This window comes from Pseudopodoces humilis, chromosome 16 (genome assembly GCF_049639895.1).
Source record: "Pseudopodoces humilis isolate 2021_Gansu_Grassland_sample_001 chromosome 16, ASM4963989v1, whole genome shotgun sequence".
In the NCBI taxonomy this organism is placed as follows: Eukaryota; Metazoa; Chordata; class Aves; order Passeriformes; family Paridae; genus Pseudopodoces; species Pseudopodoces humilis.
In genome coordinates, this window is record NC_142215.1 from 5,522,276 (window position 1) to 5,536,858 (window position 14,583).

Here is a 14,583-nt window from a genome sequence, read left to right on the forward strand (position 1 = left end):
TCACAGCATCTTTACCTTCTAACTATTGCATAGTCGATAAAAAATTACGTCCCACTGTTTTCCTGATTACTAGGAAAAACACCAGGACAGGCAACAGAAACACAACTGTTAGATTAATTCACAGAGAGAAATTACTGCCTGCTTTCAAAGAAATCTACTCTTGCATTCATTAATTTGAATGAGGCTGTATAACCAGTTACTTAATAACTTATTTAAATAACTTTATGACTAACCTCACCACACTTACAGAGTGTTCAGGAAACTACAAAAGAATTCTCTAACTGCATTTATTGTGTAACTAAAGCTGCACAGTCCTCCCCTCCCCCATTTATGTTGGAAATAAATAATATCAGCATTATTATATTCAATACAATGAATTAATAAGCTTAATGGCATTGCATGCAATCACAAGGCAATAACAGGTTTTGCCCAAACAGGAATGTGTGTTAGTGCATTTGTATCAGCTTAACACAGCCACAATATTAAAGTCCACATGGACAAGCTGAATTTTTTGTCTTTATGCTACCACTAAGACAGTTTTCTGAACCTCACAGAGGAAGATTTCACATAGGAAGACCCACCATGCCTTTGTGTTTCTCACTGAACACAGGCTGAAGCACAGCAGATTTACAGAGGGAGGAAAGAAGACATAAATGCCAGCTCAGTTTGACTGGGGATGGAGGGATGCCCTGCACACCCCAGACATGGCTGGCTTTGCTCACACCAGATGAGAGCTTTCATTTAGGCCCTTCCCTCTTTCCATAAAATCTTGACAAGGCAGCCACAGTCCTCCCTGGTAGCGTTACATCACGTGCCAGCAACAGAAGTTATTGGGATAAACACGTTTGCACAAAACATTATGAAACACACTGTTGGGAGTCATTTAAACAACTCATCTTCTGCTAGTGCTCTCTGCATGGCTCGCCTACTTGTACTGAAACCTGCTGGAGCCAAGATGTTGCAAATAAAGGCAGAGCCCAGCTCAACATCCACTTCCCAAGGCACTTACAGCTCCCTATTCCCTTCCTGTTGTTCTCCACCCCTCTCACTTCTAGGACCCACTGCAGTTGTTTTTATTTTGTTTGCTTTGAGATTTTGTTACCAAGGAGCAGACTTGTTCCTGTAGGTTTTTCCAGTTGCTTTCCCCAGGTCAAATGTTCTTTTTCCCAGTTACACTGCCTCAGTTGCTGATTAGAAATGCTCATTCAGAAAGGATGGTGCAGGGACCACACTGTGCCTCTGAGACCCACCTGCACTTAACCCAGAGTGGGCAGAGTCCTCCTCAAGTCCGGCAGAAATACAGTGGAATCAAGAAGTTAAAAAAAAATTTAAAAGGGTTCTGTCAAGACAGCAGGGATGGCTCCACTGAGCTGCCACCTCACAAATCCTACACTGCAGCAATACATCAGTGATATTTGTTGCACAGCAAGCAGCAGGTTGCCTGAACTGAGGCCACAGAAGAAATAAGCCCATCCCTGGTCACTGGATTGCCTGGAAGTTTAACCATACTCTGCCCCTGAACGTTTACACACACATTCCTGCTGCAGCTACAGCTTCTCTTATATAAGCATTGTATTTACAAATAAATTAACCCAAATGATGGCTACGATACACAATTAACAACAAATACACAATGTGTTCTCATCTGAGAAAAGCGTAAATACAGTCTGAAGGGCAAATGCACTTTGACATCAGCCACCTGCCAGTGGCCCTTTTTCACTTCTTTAGTTCAAGCAGAAGACACACAGATCACCACCATGATCAGAAATGTTCCCTAGGGAGATCGCTGGAAGATTGGGAATGGGGACCACCCTCCTCCCCAGTGGTGCCAGGATTACTGGGGTACCCCCTGCCAGGCCAGCCCATATTCACACACAACTCTTTCTTCCTTACATCAATTTCCTCTGCTTTTCTCTTCCATGCAGAACACCATCAATAGCAATACTTTATTTTGAAGAGAGAGAAATCCTCCCTTGCATGTAGAAAGTGTGTTCTTGGTAGCAACATGTTGTTCCTTATCCTGTACAGGCCACAAGTTTTCCCTCTTCCTTCCTCAGCCTCAGAAGTTCATGGCCAACTGTATTGCCAAATACTCCCTAAGCAACCACAGGGAAAAACATACTTTGCCAAATTCTTGGTCTAAGCTTGTCCTCTTTATTCTTCCCCTTTCAATGGCACATTGCAGCAAAAATCTGCAAACAGAAAACATTCAAAGAGACACACTTCCTGTTATCAATTTAACTCTGTTGTTTTTGATTTAATTGAACGGCTCCTTGTTCTTATGTAACAAGAAAAAAATAATGTTTTCAGTCTATCTCCTTCAGCTTTCTCTTTAATATGCTGCCAAATCTCAGATGCTCAGAAAAATTCATATACTTTAATCTCTTCCTTCAGAGAGACTGCTTTTGATTGCACCTGTCATTTTTATTATATCCTTTTATTTTGCCATCTCCTCCTCTTTTGGGGGCAATATGGACAAGAGAGAAATGATTAGTGACAAAGAAGTTGGTCACAGCTCACTATGATTGAATAAATATTTCTAACATTTTATCCTCCCTTAAGTATCTTCTAATTATGGTCCTTGAGATTTTTTATTTTTTTTTTAATGTGCTTTGGTTTCTTTCAGTAACACACTCCATATGCACTCCCTTAAATTCATACAATATTTAGAGCTAAATGATTTTTTGGATGTTCTACCAGGTGGCTGTAAGAGATATTTCAAATGCCATTGAAAGCCTAGAGAAATCATCCTGCAATTCTGCTTCTCTTACTGTCTTGACAGGAAGCCAGCAAAGCCACAAGGGAGAAACACTGCAAGACACTCTGAAAACATTATAAAAGTGCCCAATATAACCAAGCAAATAAACTGAACAAACCCAAAGTGATTTACACACTAGAAATTATGGAAGAAATTGTCTTTCTTCACTATAGAACTATTCTATGCACACTCAGAAGTGCACACTGAAGATTCTCCTGGTTAATATTTTTAAAGTATCATCCTCAAAGTCAGCCAAGATGACAAAAAACACACTTCAGCACCACACCAGCACTATTACAGCTCTAGACTAATTAAATCTATTAATCCTTGTACTCATTTGTTTATCTAAGGTAAAAATTTTGGCTCAGTGTGCATGCCAGCCACCTCTGAGCTTGAATTCAGTCAGTGTGTTTTCAGTTACAACTAAATGCTAATAAACACTTAAATCCATGGCAGCAGAAATTACTAAAACATGCATCAGAAGCTGCTAGGAAGATGCTCCTCACTTGAATTCATATTAACACAGGTTCAAATTGGAAGGAACTAATGGAACCCCCCCAGAGTAAAACCTCTGTTGGTTCTGGCTGTTCTGGAATAGGATCCAATCTCTGCCTGTCAGGCACATTCACTAACTTAAAACCTAATGCATGAAACATTGTACAAATTACAAGAAAAGATAATTACATTTCTGTTATGCAACACAATATTTGGCTATGGAAAGTTCTAATATGAGTTTATAGCCTCCATTAGGTTTATAATTTCTGAATTCAGTGCACTGAGAGACAAGGCTGACGAGAAGGTGATAAGGGAGCAGGGGGGTAAGGGACTGAGGACTGTTTTTCATATTTTTCTTTTGCCTTTTTGCTATAAATTGAGTCTTCTGGCTCTAGGAGCCATAAATGAAACCATTCCTCTCTGGGAGAGAAAGGAAAATATCAGGGAAATAGCTCTTTGCTGTCTGAACAACCACTGTATGTGCTGGGTGGTTATTTCTCTAACAGAACATACCAAGTACCCCAGGTTTTAATAACATTAGTAGCTCAAACACAGCCAAATACGAACCATTACTAGGAATGAAAGGACTTTTTCTAAAGAAACCAACACTTCCTTCTTTGCAATGGCTTATTTCAGTACCTTATATCTGGCAGTGCTTTATGCTAAGCACCAACAGCCACAGAGATAAGAAAATATCATCCAAATAAAGTAACCCTTTGCTCAGCATTACCAGTTTGCCCTGGAGCATTCCAAACCCAGTACCAGTTATATAAAGAAAAGGGGCAGGATGTTCCTTGGGTCATCAACACCTTCAAGCAAGCTTTGTGCCTCCTCTGAAGAAGGAAAACAAGTCCAAAGGGGAAGGCTGAGCTGGGTGGGCCTGAGGCCATTCCTCCCTGGGTATGATCCCAGAAGGCAGCAAGGGACACTGAATTCCAAACAGCACAATGTGGAGAATCCGAGAAAGCCTTTTCTCCCTGCAGCATATGGAAACACCTGTTCTTGAATGTGGTAAGGCACCAGAAAAAAAGAGTCTGATCTCAATCTGATTCTGCACAGGCTAATTACCCTGGGGAAATCAGTGTTAGAATTATTTTTAGCACTAACAAGCATCACAGGGAGTGCACTGATGGAGTGCAGGTAAAGTCTTCACTGCACAGGTGATTTGCTGCTAAAGCAGGGTCATGGCTTGGGCAGCTTCCAAATCTTCCCATCGAGCTTAAGCCTCCCTGTAGGGCTTCAAATGATACCAGTCTGTGGATACAGATCCTGCTGTTCTCTTGTTCTGTTGTAACACATTCATTTGCAGAGCCTAGCAGGATGCTAAACTTAAACATATAAAATAAAATAGAGACTTGACCTGTTGCTGTCAGCCAAATTAGAACAAGTGCTTCACAAGAAACAATTTTACATGCTTCAATGGAAGCCAGATAACCAAAACAAACCAGCTTTATTTTCCTGATGTGGGGTGAAAGAAATCTACAGTCTCTGCAGAAGATCACAACACCCAGGGTAAATACAAAGCTTAAAAGAAGCCTGTTTGTCACATGCAGATAATACAGGCATCTAAAGTAATATTTTCTATTTTAGGTTTAGTGTTTGTTGTTTTGGGTTGGGTTTGGGGTTTTTTCACAGATTCATGGTTTTTTAAGCTCTGGGCTTTTAGATCCCATGCTTGGGGTTTTTATTTTTAATTGGCTCAAATATGACGAGTTTCATTTTTCACAAACACATGAAACAAGCACACATCCTCCTCCACTTAGCAGCAAGAGAGGAACAGGGGCACTTTAACTCCTTAGAGCCTCTTTTGCACAATCTGGAGGGCTTTTTTCTCAACATTTATGAGCAGACAGTAACTATGAGAAGTAAGAGAACGACCAGCTGCTACAAGCATCTTAAAATAGCATTTGATAGTGAAAGTTACTGAGAAAATACCCTGCACCTGCCTCCAGCTTATGAAAGCATTGCTTTCATTTTGCTTCTGCCATCCTAAAACGGAAGAAAAATGATGAGTATGTATAGAGGAAATGAAGGAGGAAGTGTTTGGGTGTATTTTTACAAATATATTTCACAAGTTCCTTCCACTCTTTGAGCTTCCTTTAAAATATTGTGGCTTGCAATTGTACCTGTGCAAGCAAAAAGGACCTTTCAACATTTTCAGTCAAATTGGTGGGATTTCACCAGAATGGGACAATCAGATTTGATCTTTACAGTGCAAAAAACCACCTGCTGAGCAGCAGACCTGTCCAGGGACACCTGTGCACAAAGATCTGCTTCCTGCAGTGATGATGTGCGCCTCAAAGCAGACTCCAAGAAAGATCCTGGAGTTGGATCCCTCTCCTGGAAGGTGCTGTGTCACCTGCTGAGATCACACCAGCAATTGGGACACTTCTTCACCACTGACTGTGTCTGGTTTATAATTTGTCTCGTTCCAAATCCCACCAGAAGTTCCCTGGGAATTCTGGCACCTGGAGCAGGGCACCTCGAGGAGCAGGGGAGAGGGAAAGCTGATGAGCAGCAAGGGGAAGGAGGTACAAGCAGAGCAGGAATGAGATAAAACGAGCTCTAGAGTAACTGAGGTTTATCAGGGCTCACATGGGGGACAACCCAAAAACCAGGACAGAGGCAGGTACACACATGCTGGTCCTTGCTGGAGGAGCTCTGTTGGGAATCCAGCCCTGCAGCCTCCTTCCTCCTCACTCTCTCCCCTCCAGCCCCTGCTCACCTCCCTCATAACAAAAGGTTTATTTTTGTAACAAGAGGTGCACAGAAATAGATCCTCCCTTTCCATAGCTCTCAGGGAAAACAAACCTAGGAAGGAAATAGGAGACTCATTTCCACTGGAGGCCAAATCAACATGTGCCTTTTACTAGCACTTAAAGCATATATTTCAATAAAAGAAGCTTGTGACTATATGCAAATTACTTGTCCATGTGCCAGCATTTCTCCCTAAATAACTACTATTACTGTCACACTTCTTATCAAAATTCAGTGACTATAGAGGAAAGGTCTATTAAAAGCTCTGTGTGATTCTTTATTTAACAATTTACCAAAATAACCCTAACAGAACACTTTTGATTCCTAAAAATGCCCTGATGACAGCTTGAGCAGGACAAAAACCTGCTGGTTTGCCTTTTTTTTATTTTTTTTTCTCCTTTCTACAGTGTGTTCCTCTTTCCAACAGTAACATGGCACAAGCCAGGCTCAGAGCTCACAGGCAGGGTTGGGCACATGGGAAAGAGATTATTTTGAATCTGTATTGACCTGTGTGATTAAATGTCCTCTCACATTTAACATCTCCACACAGCTTGGGTGTAGGTAAAGTGAACAAAAGTATTTTTGCAGTTTTTTAATTCCCAAAGGCAGAAGGCTGAAGAACCCTAAAGAAAAGAGAGTTTGGGGTGTTGTAGCACAGCACTGAATTGCACCAGTAGTCACCCTGATTTTCTGCAAGAGTGACAGGTCTCCCTACAGAAAATAACAGCATTTAAATATCATCATTAAACTGATGATATTTAATTAATGCACATTAAATTGTGCATCACCCTGAGAAAGCTGGAAAGGACACTGGGAAACCCAGAGACAGAGAAAGCCCTTAGGAATCTCTTGGTGAAGTCAAGTGTTTCAGGGTCTCTCCCTGGACAATAATTTAGTACTTTAAATATGAAGAAGCCAGTGCATACAACTAAAATCAGTCACATTGCTCCCCTGAAGTCATGATAGCAAAGTGTTCAGCATACAAACAGCAGCACAAACCCAAAGACTCCTTTAACTCCTTTAAACATCCTTTTTTTCCCCAACTGTTATGACTGAGCGTATGCCAGCACACGTCTCTAAATGCCAGTCATTTTTCACAGGAAAGAGCCAGCTTTGAGGTTTGTCTTTCCATTCACCATCTGAGTTTTCAGCCTCCTGGCCCTAGAAATCTGTACCTTGTCCCCAGTTTCTGTTACAGCATTATCTTCCCACTGAGAAGATCAGGTAGAGTTTGTAAATTTAACTCATGTGCAGTGGCAATTACACTTTGGCTTCCAAAGTCTTAACACTGGTTTTGGTTTGCTAAAGGTGGAGTCCCTAAATACAGGTAGCAGCAGCGGCATAAGAAAATCACAAACTATTATTCCAGTAACTATTTTAAGCTTGAATAAAAGGGATAAAAGTTAAAATATAGGAATATCTGCTGGGGTGAGTAATAAGTGACCTGCTCAGGATTTTACTTGCAGAAGTTCAGAGAACCTCAACTATAGCAAAGCCTGGTTTTGTTAATTCTGATTCCTGGAAGTGGTCCAATCAAAAAAGCTCCAAAAAACAGAATACTGCCATTGCTGAGCTAGGATGATACCTGATGAAGCAATTTAAAATTCACTTTCAGTGTTTTTATGATTCTATGTGACAAACCTGCTCTGTGAAAAACCTGCAGATACATTATGCAGTCCTTCAAAAACTACTTTCCCTGATTCATCTGGGGCAAACTTGCCATAGGCAGGGTGGGGTAGTTTGCTAAACTTTAAATACATTCCCTTAAGCATATTTACAGCTCTTGCTGCCCAACCACACTGGCTACTCCTTTGCACACTGCTACCACAGTGGGTTTTTTTTTGTTTTTAATCCTTCTTTCACGCACACATAGCTCCAGGCAGGATAGTTTAGATCAAGTTGACCACTTGTCATTATCATGCCCCATTCACATATTCTCCAAGTAAATGTTAAGTGCACAAATTATGACTACTTAGCCTTTAATTAACCAACAAAACACTGAGTTTATTAATCATGGATGTTTAGTTCTGGTGAATACTGACTAAAAGGTATTTTAATTCAGTTGTCATAATTATGCAGTTTCCTGGCTTGCTTATGGATTTAAATCACATAAAGCTCAAATCCAGAACTTTTCAGCAGGTGTCAACAAACCCTTTAAAGATGCAGCAATGTTTGTTTGAATGGATTTAAGAGCTACTCACATTTCAGTTCCTCCATCTAGCAGATACAAACAGGAGTCACCAATCTGGCAAGTGTCTTGAAATACAAACTGCTCACAGTCAGCTAAACAGATCTGCAGGTTTTCTGGTTCAAACAATTTTTGCACCCAAGTAGGTGAATGTTTGATCAGCTTTCGTTTGCTTACTATTAAAGACGAGACAGATTTTTTGCTAAATGCTACTATGAAGCATTTGGTGAATGGGAGGAACGAGAAGCCTTCCTGAACTGAACACAAATGCTTGTAATGAGATTTGTATCTTACAGTTTTACAGAGCTGAACAAATTTCAGCCACTCTATTCAATAAAATAAATTAAAATCTCACCCCAACCACAAAGGCACCATTCCCACTATCTGAATTTGGGTATGGAACATTTATTCTAAAATAATTATGAGCAATCCCAAAAAGCAGAATTTCTACAAAATCCACTAGAATATATAACTGGAATTAGATGTTTGCATTCAAAAAGGAAAACAAGACAAAACAAAACTCTCCAGTTAATTGTTTCCAAGTCGAAGAAACTGGGAACAAAGCCTGCTATTGAATGAGTATTAATGATCTACCATTTGGATCTGCAGATGTTTCCCATGAGGGAAGACTGCAAAAAAACACTCCTCTTCAAACCCAGGGAAGCAGCGACAAGGGGATGAGTTATGTTCATTCATTTGGATATTTTTATTTGAAATTGTCAAAACCATTAGGTTCAATAACGTTTTACTTCAAGGGGAACCTGCATCCAATAAAATTTCAAAGAACTGAGCTCTTAATCTCTCCTCACTTAAACCCAAATGAGCCAGACTTTAAAAAAAAGAACTTTCCCAACCGTGATAAAGTGAGCTGAGAGAGAGACTGCCCCAACCTCGCTGACAGCTCCTGATCATCACCACCTCCACATCAATGGCAACTCAGACAATTGCCTGCTCAAATAAATTAGCATGGCTCCCTCATTTCCATTCACCCCCATTAAAAGATTATAGAATAATATGGATTATATACCCTGTCCTGGCTAGAAACTTAACTTCTAGAGCAGGGCTTATCTGTTTGGGAGGAGAGAATGAAAGTGTACACTCATGAATCCTAAAAAGTCACAGCTGCTTCTGTGTCTTAATTTATGGCCTTACGCAAAAGCAGAACTGTTTTATTTCTAAATTGGCTCTGATCTTAAGGCAGCAAAGCTATACAATTCCAAGAATTCCCAAAACAATGAAATTCTCCCAAACCTAAAGTTTCCAGTAAAATTTACTCTACAGACTACATCTATAGTTCTAGGAGTGGGCAACAGGAAGAATTGTCAAGGGTACAAGTATTTCCCAGAAAGGAAGGATATGAATAAGATCTCCCTTTATTTTTCCCCATCCCCAAAGGCCAACAAAACCAAACAAAGACCTCAAAAGCTATCTTAGTATTTAGCTTGCATTTTAGCAAGTTGTTTTTGTGGGAAAGTGAAAACAAGCCAGTGAAGGAGCATCTGTGTAAATACATAAGAAACAGGCACTCACCATGGCAGGAGGAAAAGTCACCCCCTGGGTCACTGTGTTCCAGCTCTCACCATGCACTGACCAAAACACCAGCAGCAAGCAAGCAACTTAATTAGTTTGAACTAAAGACCACCAGAAATTGTTCCCAAGAGGTTCTCCTTTAAGGCCAAAGGTGCTCACAGCGCGCATCCAACCTACCCACATGAGGGTCCTCTCTGGTGGCAGGAGGGGTTGGACACCTACATGATCAGACTGGAAGTTCCAGCTTCAATTCCACAGGTAGGCTTGAAGACTCTGAGCTCCGGGGTCTGTTTTCCTCAGAAAAGCAGCAGTGGAAGTCAGTAGGAAAGCACAGACATAATTTGTCCCCATCAGTCCCGACCTAGGGTTTGACAGGAGGCAGTGAAAGAATCAGAAGCAAAGGTTAAAAAAAGGCCTAAAGGTCAGCAGGCTGCTTATGTGAAGAAAACTACAAAAATTCTTCTTAGAAAAGCAGTGTGCATTTCAGAAAATAGAAATCAAAAACTCAAATTATTACATGCTCCAGATTTTCCCACAATAATCCAATGATTTCACAATGGAGCTTTGCAGCAGTAGTGCAGCCTTGCAAAAGGTCAGCTCCATCTGTGTTCTTTACAGATTACATTTACGAAAAGTCAGTTAATCAAAATTTAAAGAAACACAACATCGAACACACAATTTACTTCAGTTTTTTCCCCCCAAGTGTGAAAATTTAACTCGCATCTAATGTTCACCTGCTTGAAACTATTCCAGACAAAACAGCAGTGATCCCAGGAAAATCCATCCAAATTTCCATCACACACAGGAGGCAAGGGGACCACATCACTCCAAATATCCACTTAGCCCAATAAGCTGCCTCTAGCTGTGGCCAAAAACAGATGCTCAGGGGAACACTATAAGGTCACGAAATCATACTGTGATTCTGCCTGCAAAATAATCTCCTTGTTTCCAGGAATCTGTGATTTAGGAGCCGCTTCAGCTGCAAATTGTATCTGCATCCTTGTGATTAACAGCCCCAGCATACGTTTGCTCTCTTAATTTGCCAAACAACTTTTAAAACTCTTTTATATCTTTAACAACAGGAAGGTATTGGAGTAATGAGCCTCACAGATAAATGTGGAACTATTATGTTTGTGTGAAGCAGAAGCATAATTTAGCTATGGAAGAATTTTTTTATTGAGAGGACCTTAGGAAAAAAAAATCTTTTAATCTTGCTCATTTATTCTTACCTCTTTAACATGTTGAATTATGTGAAATTATAAATAATTGTTCTCTGTTTACTCCACATCACTCAGATTGTTCCCACTTCTGCATTCTCCTCTCTAATGATCTCGCTTAATTGAAAGAGAGGTTCGTTCAAGGAACCTGGTTAATGTTACACCATTCAAACATCTGAACTGGCAAACAGCACAGGCTTTTTTCCCCCCCGAGATAATTGATTTGTCTGAATATATAATGTAGTGCAAAACAACCTAAGTTCAAAACTATCTAGGAATGTTTCAAGAAAAGGTAAATAGCATCTTATTTTCTACATTCTTTACAAATATTTTACCAAGTAATTTCTACGTTGAAAGAATAGTTTAAAGGGTTTGAAAATTACCTCTGGCTGTGTAGCTTTTTAAAGGACTTAAGTTTTGATTAAGAAAAATTTGTAATCCCTAAATATTTTTTAAAAAAAATTAGAGCAAGACCCTCCTTTATATCACTCCAGAGTAGCTTTTTGATGATCTACTGTAAATACAATTATAGTCCTGCAAGTGTTTACCCTGGCACAGCAAGGCACGAGGCCACAGGGGTGCCAAAAGTCAAATTTGACTCAGGAGGTGACATCCTCAGGGCAAGACAGACAGATTGCACATCCACAGTGCCTTGCAGCTCACGAGATACCCAATATCCAGGGAAGATGGAGAACATCTAACAGAAACAAAGTCTCCATCAACAAGGCTTCCTTACTACTGATCTCTAAATTGGACCAAAATCATCTGCCCACGCAGCAATCAACCCACTCAGTGGCTATGCTGGTAAACCTGTTGTTACACCCAAGCTGACTTCTCCAAGGCAGAAATTGCCAGGTGTATAAAAAGGTGATCAATCATTTGATCTAACATGGGAGACTTGGCCCAGTTTCTCTTATCCCCCTTGGTCTTCTTTAGAGCCCTCACACAGAAGATAAAGGGGAGTTAATTCTCCCATGGATCACAGAAAATCTTATGTGAATTATAGTGGAATACACAAAGACAGCCTTGATATTGAGACACATAAATAGTCAGAATATGAATATTCCATCTGGTTCTATGATTTGATTTTACAGCATCAAGATCTTAGGAAACAGAGGTGCACTCAGGATCAGCTGTTATCTGATATGTGATTTAAAATCAGAGTTCAAGGCACTCGTGGTCCCAACATCCTCACAATCCTGCCAGTTAAGCCTTAAGAAACAGATCCCTTGGACCCAGGGGAGATTTTAAGTTAAATAGGAAGAGATTGAAGAAAAATGGTCTTTTTCTCATAAACAAGGTTCTGTGGCAAGCTTTTTATCTAATAAGTACAACTGGAAGTAAAATGGGAATGTGGGAAGAGTGCCAACATAAATCCTTCCAAATCTGAGGAAATCGGGAACAATTTTCCACTCAAGGGTGGAAACAACAAAGAGGAAATGCAGAGCATACTTGGCATGCTTTGCTCTCCTCTGCTGAGGTAAAGCTTCCCTCTTCCCTGTGCCCAGGCAGAGGGACCCCAGGTGCTGAGACCCCCAACTCTCTGCACTGGGAGACTAGAATTCAAAACCCTATGCTGTAATTAGTTCATGGTATAGGTGATGGTGAACAAAGCAGCTAAACCCCAAAATTCTCACAACAAAGTGACAGCACAAGTTGTTATATGCATCCTGCCTGAATTTGACAGCCACTGGTGGGGGCCTCATGCCAACCTTCTGCTGTCTATGAGAAATTGAAGATGAGATGGGCAAATCTGCACAGAGTAGACTAAAGGAGGAGAAGCAGACACTCAGTATTGCCCAGAAATGTCAGTGGGAGCAACCTTCTGGGGTAAGGTTTATCCCCTGTCCCAAGCCCACACACACAGCCTGCCTCCAGCTTCACCACAGGCAGTCCCAAATCCCAGTGAACTTCAATATTCACTATTCTCCTCAGGAGTGTCCCTTGCCCAAGCAGGTAGATTTTTTTAATAATCATCTGTTCAAGTAAGAGGTGCAGTTAGTCCAAAAGCATCTGCTTGCATTACCAAACGCAAAAGACACTGGGGGAAAAAAACCTGCAGTGAAATTAGTGAAAATGATCCAATTATGGTTCTAATTACCTTGAATGACATGATAAGCAACACTTCTAGCACTGTTACAGCCTCATGCACTATTCCAGGAGGGGATGATTACAGGAATCCCTGGGTTGTTTAGACACCCACCTTCCTGTCAATGACAGCGATGCCTCTCCTCATGCCCTTGTTTATAATTGACACCTTAAACCCACACATCTACAAACTATCCCATAGCTCCTTTAATATAAGCAAAGTTAAACTTGTCTTAACAGCACAGAATTTACCATTCTTAATTTTTAAAAAGTGCAAAATTTTTAAGAAAAAAAAATGAAAATTTGCTCTCTGCACCACTTTTGATTTTTTTCTTTCCTTGGGTACAGCAAAGTGAAACTACACATACTGAATCCATCTTCAGGCTATAGCACATGCAAGTTTATTTGCTTTATGATAAGCTGTTTTATGATGGCATTGAACAGCAGCAAGAACTCAAACAAGAAAGATTATTACTCAAATACACTCATTCATCCTGACAGCTAAATCGACTCACTCAACAGTATCACCTTCTGAGAATTACTGCAAAATACATGACAAATTCTACAGTTTAATCACAGTAAATTAATAGTAAGATATCCAGGTGAGAACTTCTATTTTCTTAATGCCACATAGCAGCAATTCAGCTTTCAGTTTGCTTTGAGCAACTGACTGTCATAAAACTGAGGGCACCAACTGGATCCAGTTGCCATAGTTGTGCTAGGCGAATAGCAATGAAAATTCACACTATTTCTCATTACAATCCTATGAACAATGCTTTAAAAAACAAAACACCCAAAACCAAAAACAAACCATGCCTTACACACTACATTTCCCTTAAAGTTACCCTTAAAAGAATTCTGCTATGTCAATGCACTTGTGTGAATGTTCCACTTTGTTGTTTGTTTTAAGTTTAGGGATTGTTTTATTATTACTGTTAAGTGGCTTATTTATTTAGTCAAAGTCAACAGCCAACTCAATTTCAGCCAGCGAGCGCACATGGGGATGCGCCGCTTCAGCCAGAGTTGGTTGAGGAAGGAGAGAATTTCCCCAGCATCATTTTCTCACATCAACGGCAACAAAAAGAATTATTCACACAAGGTGCGAGTCCCCGGGGCAGCATCACTAAAGCGACACCCAGCCAAAAAAGCGAAGTAACCCCGAGCCTCCCGCGGCAAAGTTATTTCTGCGGGTGCCTGGGGCAGCACGGACAGCGAGAGCGCCTGAGCTGGCAGAAAATGGGCGAAAGCCACCAGATCTCAAAAAGCAAACAAACAACCAACAAGAATAAAAAACCCCAAAGTACAGAACCCCCCTCCCCGAACCCGCCGGGCTGCCCGGTCCAGGCGCGCTGCGGAGCCCCTTTACCTGCGGGCCGGGCCGGGGCCGCGCCGCGCCCGCAGCCGCCCATGGGATCGCTCCGCTGCCGCCCGGGCACGTGTGCCTGTCGTGCCTGTCGTGGCTGTCACCGCTGTCACCGCTGCCCGGCTCCGGCCCCGTCCCCTCCCGCCTGCCGGGGCGGTGCCGCCGCCGGCGCCTCCCTGCGCGCTCC

General features: G+C 41.2%; 1 protein-coding gene across 3 annotated transcripts in view; it reads right to left on the minus strand.

Moving 5' to 3' along the window:
* The window catches only part of MCTP2 (multiple C2 and transmembrane domain containing 2), a 117,659-nt gene extending 103,144 nt beyond the window's left edge, over positions 1–14,515 (minus strand). The window contains exons 1-2 of one of the 3 annotated variants that reach the window (XM_088063114.1): positions 14,400–14,506; positions 9,951–10,089 (exon numbers count right to left, since the gene is read on the minus strand). Coding sequence is in view for 1 of the 3 variants with exons in the window: in XM_088063113.1 (XP_087919239.1) it covers positions 9,906–9,911 (6 nt within the window). In the remaining 2 variants the exon portion in view is untranslated. Of the gene's footprint in view, positions 1–9,905; positions 10,090–14,399 lie in introns of all 3 variants that reach the window. The other 2 variants (XM_088063113.1, XM_014251359.2) reach the window with 2 other exon arrangements.
* Positions 14,516–14,583: the final 68 nt, after the last annotated feature.